We start from the raw sequence: 9539 nt of genomic DNA, 5'->3' as shown, positions 1-9539 counted from the left end.
TTTTCAATAATATATACGCATATTAATTAAATTCACTACACGTGTGGGCACTGAGATTCTTCACGACCATCACGAATTTGTCGAGGACACTGCGAACTTGATCAGTGACACACTCGGGACATAATCTTGGGAATCCGAGTTGAACAGATAAAAACTTTTTAATGCGAATTCAATAAAATTTCCATTTTATGTGACCGCTAATTCATAAGTCCTATAGAAATAGAAGACACGACACAACATAAATATAAACATACATATATTGAATAAATAAATAAAGAATTTTAATTAGGAAAAGACTTTTGGAAAATTTTGTAATGTTATTCTTTCCGTTTTTTCTTTGGGATGCCAGGGCCTCTTGATCCCTGTCTGGGTGTTCCATTGAGCTTGATTAATAATTGGGCAGGAAGATAGTTTTGCTAGTTCAATCATCTAATCGGAATTCTAAATTCATATTTTCCTTTATTAATACGCTAAGAGTAATTTTCTTCGGTAAACCACATTTTTATTGTAAAAATATTTGTAAAATTTAATAATGGGATCGGTTATTTTTCAAGTTAAAAAGGTTATTTTTTTAAAAAGGCAAAGTTTAAAAAACTTTTAAAACTTCTCAGAAAAGAATAATTTTTCGTTGTTATTTTATCAATACCGATTTTCGAGGATATAATAAAATATTGAATAATTATCAAATTAAACTTGCTCCGTCCCCTAAAAGTCAGGTTAAGTAAATTAATTAACAGCAGATAATTCAAGGAAGAAACAGGCAAACTATAAAAGTCAGGTGTGGTGTATAGACTGATATATACGTGTGGTTAACCGAAATATTACGTAGAGAAGACCAGAGCCAGTTCTGATAGGTGTGCAGTGCGTGCATGAACGTAGGCGGCCAAATTATTAGGGCGGCCGATAGTGCACTTTAAAATATAAAATTCAAACATAATTTAATATTTTAATATAGTGATCGGCGATAAAACAAATCAATGTTTGCATGTGTTTTGCATCAGAAAACTTAAAAGTGCAAGTAACAGGTAATGGCGGATTTATCCGTTGAACCAGATAAAAAAAATTCATCGGTAAAAATTTCAAAACAACTACAATTGTTTCTTGTTTTAAACATAAAAAGAAGAAAAACCTGAAGTTCGTAAACGTTAAACTTTGCAAACTCCAAGCTTTATTTATTTATGTTAATGTCTTTTGATTACGTTTAAAATTACATTTACGTAACTCATTATGAATAATTGCATTAAATAATATGCTTAATTTTCATTCTAAATGGGTCTTTATTCCCGTACCACTAGTTATAAGACGATACTTACACCATTGTTTTAATTGTTGATGAAACCCAAAGGAAATTTAAATAAAAAGAAATATGCGCACGGACGTTATTAACTTAAATATTCACATTTAAATTAACTTTTATACATACGCACGTATATATTATATTTATAAACTAAATAAAAACATTTCTTTAAATTAATTTTGTTTTAATTTGCAAATTCTGTTTTATGGCAGCGCTAAAGTGTAATTTTGAACGACGGCGCCTTTTATCTACGGGGTTTGATTTGAATAAAATGAAAATAAATATATATCAAATATTTTCATAAGTTATTTTACGCCTGTCAACTATATGAAACTAGTTAAAACATACTAATAGGATTTCATGAGTTGGTTAGATTATGAATTTACTCACAATCAACATTGATAGGGGAAGCCAAATATCTGTAGCATGCTGGCGGCTAACAGTTTAAAACCGGCTCTGGGAGACATTAAGCGCCAGTTGAGAAAGCCATTGTCACAGCACAATAAGATTAAAAATAGTAATTCACCCTAGTTTAATCATTGTCGGGAAAATAATTGCTGTATCATATAAATAACATAAAATGTGTATAGGGAAAAATATCGTGAGAAGAATTAAAGAACACTACTCAATCATTATGCAAAAAAATGTTGCTAATTTAAATTCCGGTATGAGTGTAGATGTTAGGCTCAAAGACCGAAATCGCTCATTGAGCAAGAAGAAAAAACGACCACAACGCGTTGTGGCTAATTCAAAACGACCACAAAGCGAAATTCGTGTCGTGGCTTTCATGATATTTGACCACGATGCCTTCTGGTTAGATTAGGTTAGTTAGGGTACTTGGTTACTTTTCAACAACATGTAATCATTTGTGAAAATCTGTTACGGTGATCGATATGTCGACGTTTTCTAACAACTAATTTACTAAAAATAATTACTTTGTCAGGAACTTTTATTAATAAATCAGTGTTTTTTTTTATGAGAATCAAGAATGTTTTCAGAGTTATTTATTTTTACAAGAACTATTACTGTGACATTTCGAGTTGCATTTTATGTTCTTTAAGCGACATTTGCATTTTTTATCAATACAGTATCTTTTACAGTGACACATTATAAACCCTTGCTTACTTCCAGATGTTAACCCTTTTCATTTCAAAAGTAGTGAAGATGTATTCTTTGTTAAGAGTGGGACCAGCCACACGAAGAAATTGGGATCTCCGACTTTACAGCCCTGCTTTTATATTAATTAAAAGCAAGGCTGTGGAGTCAGTATCGTCAAATATCCGCGACTCCAACTCGTTTTTAATTTCATTATTCTCTGTTCTGAGATATTAAACAATATCTCAAATGGGTAAAGTTTAAGAAACGAAACGGCACGATATGGTAGCTTGTGTATAAAGGGGCACTAATGCTATTAAATTTTGGTTCTTAATTAAAGGTAGACTGGATGGAGACACAGAAGGGGTCATGTCATACCTCTAGTGTGGTCGGATTTAATGAATATTTTACTCGTTATTAGCGTTCTCAATTTTTTTTCTTTTTTTTATAAAACTCGTCTCTATCCTCAAAATTAAGCTTGAGTTCTAATATAAGCACAGACAGAAAATGAATTCTTACAGAACTTAAAGTTAAGTTTTACAATGCACTGGAAAAAGTAAATCACATTGACCGTTCTTCAAATTTGGATGTTAAAACGGCGATACTGCACAATCCAGACATTATCCAAGATACAGCATTGACCGTCACAGCATTGTCAAGTTTCAGTAGAGCCTTTATTTTCCGCTCTTAAAATTATTAAATTTGATTTGAGAGCTTCCATGAATGCTGACTTAGTAAAAGCGATTCTCTTTTAAAAAGTAATTCAGTTTACAACAGAGATAAAACATAATAAATTAATCAACATGACAAAATAAGCAATCGTTTTCTTTGCCAGTCTAAATGTTATATTTCTTATTCTTGACTTAGTTTAATGTATCTGTATACAGGTATACCTCGTCTTACGTCGGTAATTGGTTCCAGGAGAGGCAACGTAAGTCGAAAAACGACGTAAGTCGAATTTACTTGTGTAGTTACGACGTAAGTCGTAGTTTCGACTTACGTCGTAACTAAACGCCAATAATGAGCACTTAAAGACCGCTAAATAAGACGACAACACAGAAACACAGATGTTTTCGTGTTTCGTTCTCTAGGATTTATGATGATTATATTAACATTTACTGTAAATGTACATATTTTAATATGATTTTATGTGCTTTCAACGCTTTTCTAGTGATATTACGACTTCAATGTTTGTGGCGGACGGATTTAAAGTCGAATAAACTGACTTAAACTTGATTTTTATTTTTCCATATATTTTTTTGACAAACGACGTATAATCGGGAACGACATAACTCGAGGTATACCTGTACTTATATATTACCCAATATACTCGTATATTATGTACAACATTTTTACTAAACTAATTTGTTCGTGTACGAATGTAATTACTGTTTTTATTTATACATGTTTACCAAATACCATCGCCATCAAGACAATAAATATGAATTTATATATGAAGTAGATGTGTAAAATGTTAATGTTTAATTAATTTTTAAAATCGTTTTATTTTGTATTTTTTTTAAAAAGTAATCAGAATTGTCGTCATTATTACTTTCCCGTTATACATTATCCTGTTATACATTATAGGAAAAGAATGACGATCAGTCAGTCAAAAAGCGACTTTGCCAGATTTTTACTCTGTTGGACTTGGGAACGTAGAGAAATACAAAAACATTAGGGATTTTTCTGTATGCGCGAATGAAATCGTGTGTGGAAGCACGATTTAGTTCAATCACTTTGAAGCTTAACCACTTACCTTCTGCGATAGACTTTTCTCCCGATGACACGTTGGGCCCATAGATCCCAATGTGTCACCTTTCCATCCATATTTAGCTTCCAAATAACAGATTAAAAGATATTTTAAAGAACTTCTTCAATCACAGACAACTATCGAAGTGAACTCCGTAGATTCTGGCTCTCAACTGACCAACGTCTGACAAACGTCACTTCTCCTGAAAGACAGACAATGCCACCAAGTGTCAAAAATTTATTGTAGAGGCTCGAGCCAAAGCCTCTTGGTGCCGTATGCAAAACTATGCCCCGGATAATTCTTACGTTTTAGTTAGTTAAACGAACTAAAGACCTCTTACTAAGCAAAACACCTGGGGCGTAAAAATACGCACAAGTAGAAATGTGTTTAATTAAGCGTAGCCATAAGCTACCATATGGCCTTTTCTTCTCCACTAAATAATAATATACTTACAACCACGAGGCCTTAATTGATCTATAACCTTCATTAAGTGAGGCGATATACATGAATATCTTTAGCTTTGATTCAAGCTGTATACAGAGGAAAGTTAGAAATTAACTAATGAGTATCGAATCAAATTTTGTCGAAAATGAGTTTTATTCTTCAAATTTAACATAATTAATGTGTTAAAAGCCGGATTGAAATTATTATTACACTTAAGAGCCTTAAAATATCATGGATATATTTTGTATAGATAAGAACATTACATAGAATATATTATGAATTTAAAAAAATATGTTATTAAAGTATCCGAGGAGTTTTTGTTCATAGATATTGATCTGTATTTATGACGTCTAAGTAAATTTGTAAAATTGTTTATTCGATTTCGAAAGTAATTTGCTTCTTTTACAGACACCACGAATCGAGACTAGTTTTATTCATTTTAAAATGTATTCTTTTCTTCGATATTCTTTCTTATATTCATAAGCCCTTTGCGGCTAAATCCACTTATCTCACTTGTCAGCAGTGTTTTATGTGGTTCGTTATGTTTAGAAACCGTTTATAAAGAACTTAAAACCTTGCGAGACTCAGAAGATTAGGCACACTTACTTTTAATATTTTATTTTGGACTTTCTTGGCCCGAGCGACCGCCGCTCTTACATTAGGGTCATGGACGTCTCTTTCTGCACGCCCCCAAGCGTGTCAGCTCCGTAACACGTTTTTTTTTTTTTTTTTTGAAATAACAAAAACACAAACTTAAAACTCGAGTACATACATATTTACAAATTAAGTCGAACAGGAGCTTTAATGATTCTTCCCGATTTAGTTCTTCGTGTTGGAGTTTGAAATTCCTTTTCTTTTGAGATTCCTGCTTCTTCCTTTTCCTCAGTTTGTTCCTTTTCATTTTCTTGCTTCTCTTCAACTTTCTCTTGAGGTGCTTTTCTGGGGCTGTGATTCGGTTTCAAATGTACTCTGTTTCTTCGGTACTGTTGTCCGTGTGGGTCTTCTATTAAGTATGATCTGGGTTCATTTAGAGGTTTTACATCAGTTGCTGGGGACCATTCTTTTCCTGTATGCACTAAAACTCGCGTTGACGGTCTCAATGGATTGAGGGGAACACTACCTTTGTCATAATACATTGACATCTTGTGCTGGTTCTGCTCCAGTTGCTGTTGGATATCCTCTCTGGAAAATAGGCATTGGCGATAATGGAATGATTTGCATGGAAGTGTTGACCTTATGTTCCTTCCAATGCATAGCTGGGCTGGAGATGGCAACGAGTTCCTAGAAGTGTTTATCCAATTTTGCAAAGCCAAATACTGATCTTGACCTGCTTCAGCTGTCTTTTTAAGTACGTTTTTTATCGTTTGTACATGCCGTTCTATATGGCCATTACTCTGGGGGTATCGAGGACTAGATGTACAATGCCTGATACTCCATCTGTCACAGAAGCGATTAAAAGCTACTGATGAGAATGGGGGACCATTATCAGTCATCAATACCTCTGGACTTCCAAATCGCGAAAAAGTTTCTTTGAATTTGGGAATGACTTTGGAAGCGTCAGTCGATGGCATTTTATAAACTTCTGGATAGGCACTGTATCTATCCACAATTAGTAAATATGGACTGTTGGCCAAATAGAAAATATCCGCTGTTGCTTCTTGCCATGGGTATTGTGAGGCCCGGAAATAGCCCCAAAAGGGATATGTACAAGTTTGTTAAGTCAAACCCTAAGATTATAACTTTTATAAGTGTCGAGTCGGCGACACCGGACTTTGATGTCGACGCTCATAAAGAGTAACGGGAAAAACAAAATTTTAGGTAAAGAAAATTTAGAAAGAAAAATATTAAAAATTAAGACGCAGTTTAGAAAGCAAAACGAAACTAGAAAAAATATATATCAAAATGAGCGTCGGTGTCATAGTCAACAATTAAACGCGATCATAGTCTAAAAGACGGTGTCGGATAAACCTTCTCTTGTCGACCTTTCCTGCGACCTAACGAAGCTCCATTTACACCTGGAGACAAGTGGGAAACCAATTGGGAAGCGATGAGGAGAAGAGTTAACCAATTAGCAATGATTCGATCCCGAGAAAATTATAAAGCCTCCGATGTCAAGGACAGAAGAGCTTCCTCTAGACTACCTTTCGTGTTCGTTCACCTCCAATAGTGGTGTTTCCGTTCATCTTTTGTGCACTGTCTCTTCAGAATTTCGAACTTTTAACTCGACGTTGCTACGGGGCCCCTCCAGCGTAGGACCAGACCGAAACCGAAAACAACCTAAAGCTCTGAACTCAAGGACCATTGCTAAATTTATGTAAGCATTTTCGACTAAAATAAACGGTTTCTATGTGAAACGCTTGTTTTTCTGCCTCCTCAAAACCGCCACCCACATGCGAATAGCCCTTAGCCATCCCGACGGTTGGGAATAAAAACTCCCCCCATTTCGGCGAACTTACAGTATGTAGGAATTCTGTGGGGTATCAGAGGTTCTTTAGTCTGAGCTGGTCGAAACCTTTGACATAGTCTACATGATTTTACTACTTCTTCTATGTCACGATTTATTCCTGGCCAGTATACCTTATTCCTTGCTCTGCTAAGTGAAGCGTTGATTCCTAAGTGTGCAGCATGAATTTGCTGTAGAACCCTGGTTCTTTGTTTCTCTGGAATTATTATGGCAGGTCCTTTACATATAATATCCTTCCATAGATATAGGTCTTCTTTAAAATCGTAGTAGGGTTTGATGTTTGATGGTATAGACTTTTTATGTACTGGCCATCCTTCTGATATGTATTTCTTTAGAGTTTGTAGACTTTGATCTTGTTTTGTGTTTTCAGCTAATTCTATGAGTTTGGTATCTGTAATTTCCATACCAACTGTTCTTATTAATACTTGTTCGTCTAGATCCGGTGTTGCAAAATTGGGTGTAGAAGGCCTTATGTCTCTTGAAAGAACATCTGCAATGAGATTATCTCTTCCTGGCTTGTAGTATAGATTGAAGTCGTAAGCCAATAACTTTAGCATTAATCTATGCAGTCTAGGAGATAATGCGCTTAATGGTTTTTTAATCAGCGTGATTAAAGGTTGGTGGTCGGTATATGCTAGAAACGATCTTCCAAGTAGCAGATGATCAAATTTTTTACATCCGTAATATAAAGCGAGTAGTTCCTTTTCGATTTGGGAATAGTTTTGTTGTGTATCATTCAAAGATGATGATGAAAAAGCTAAGGGTTTTCCTTCTTGTGAAATTACTGCTCCTAGAGCATGTTGACTGGCATCTGTATGTAGGGTTATAATTTTGTTTGCATCAAATTGTGCTAACGTTTGAGGCTGTGTTAAAATTTCTTTTATATGTTTGAAATCCTTTCTTGCCTCTTCTGTCCATGTTTATTCAATATTTTTCCTGAGAAGCTGCCTGAGATTGTGTGTAAGATTTGATAAGTTAGGTATAAACTTGCCTAAATAACTCACTAATCCCAAGAATCTTTGTAGTGCTTTTGGATTTTCTGGTTCTTTTAATTGTTGAATGGTAATAAGTTTTGATTCTTCTGGTTTTATACCGTCTGGTCCTATTATGTGCCCTACAAAGGTGACTTGCCTTTGTGCCAGTTGGATCTTGCTTTTTTCAAATTTTAGGCCGTGAGTTTCTGCTCTTTGTAAGACTTTTATCAGTTTTTGATTATGCTCTCTTAATGTGTCGCCATAGATTAGAACATCGTCCATATATGTGTAAATGCCTTCAATATCAGAAAGTATTGTGTCGATAGCTCTTTGAAAATGCTCTGGTGCTGTTGTGATTCCAAACGGCAATCTTGTAAATTTATATTTTCCGAAAGGTGTATTCATTATTAACAGTTTTTGTGATTGTTCTTCCACCGGCAGCTGAAAGAAGGCTGACTTAGCATCCATAACTGTATAATATCTGGCTCTTGGAATGCTTGCTAATAGTTCTGTTGGCGATGGTATCTGATAATTATCTCTAATAATGTATTTATTTAACTCACGCGGATCCATACACAGGCGTAATTTCCCTTGTTTCTTTTTAACAATGACCATTAGGTGGAGCCAACTAGAAGTTTCTTCTGTCTTTTTTAAGATTCCTTTTCTAACCAGATCCTCTAATTCTTGTTTAACTTCTGTTTTTAAAGCTTCTGGGATCCTTCTAGGAGGAACAAGTTTTGGAATTGCATTTTGATTTAGTTTGATTGTAACTTCATGTTTGAGTTTGCCACTTCACTCAAATACACTGGAGTAAGATTCCAAAATATCTTCTGGGTTAAGTTCAGGTGTAATAGAATTTATCCTTTTAATAAGGTTCAGTTTTTTGCATGCATCTCCACTCAACAGAGGTAGTCCACGCGTCCTGACAACAAGGAATTTGCTTGTGGTTTCATGACTTCCAGGCTTAAGTCGGAGGTGACATTCACCGACGATAGGTATTCTTTCGCGTGTGAAGGTATAGGCTTTGACCTTAGTCGGTATTATCTTTGGAGAATTGGTCCACTGCTTCAAATACGTCCAAGAGATAACGTTAGTGTCCGCTCCAGTATCTAATTTGATTTTAGTGGGATTCCCATTTATTTCAATGACTTCTTCCCAGTGTTCATGCGTGACTTCGTTCAGCACAACAATTCTATCCAATAGACAATCTTCCTGATCTGAGATGACGGTGGAATTCGGATTATCAATTTCATTTATTTTCTTCGCCTTACATGCTGAAGAAAAATGGTTTTTCTTTTTGCATTTAAAACAAAATTTTCCAAAAGCTGGACAGTTTCCATACTCGTGTATAGTTAGGCATTTGTGGCATTTTTTATTCTTGGCGCTATTTTTATTCGTCATGTACGTATTCGATTTTTTCGGTTTATCTTTTTGTCTTGGAAACTGAGTTTTCATCTTACTCACTATTATTTCTGTTGCCCTAATTTTAGATAATTGGTGCTTAGATAATTCGGA

The 9539-nt window shown here is 34.8% G+C and overlaps 1 protein-coding gene across 1 annotated transcript; it reads right to left on the bottom strand.

The window, feature by feature from the left end:
• Positions 1–5362: 5362 nt before the first annotated feature.
• Positions 5363–6157, bottom strand: LOC136972261 (uncharacterized). Its single transcript, XM_067266818.1, has one exon. The coding sequence runs from the start codon at positions 6155–6157 to the stop codon at positions 5363–5365; it is 795 nt and encodes a 264-aa protein (XP_067122919.1).
• Positions 6158–9539: the final 3382 nt, after the last annotated feature.

Source organism: Centruroides vittatus, unplaced genomic scaffold (genome assembly GCF_030686945.1).
Source record: "Centruroides vittatus isolate TY-2023 unplaced genomic scaffold, ASM3068694v2 contig_2883, whole genome shotgun sequence".
Classification (NCBI taxonomy): domain Eukaryota; kingdom Metazoa; phylum Arthropoda; class Arachnida; order Scorpiones; family Buthidae; genus Centruroides; species Centruroides vittatus.
The sequence above is the reverse complement of the archived record's forward strand: the minus strand, read 5'-3'. Positions and strand labels throughout refer to the sequence as shown.

Excerpts from the sequence above, each read along its gene's own strand:
- LOC136972261 (XM_067266818.1), bottom strand. The coding sequence starts at position 6,157 with ATGCCATCGACTGACGCTTCCAAAGTCATTCCCAAATTCAAAGAAACT.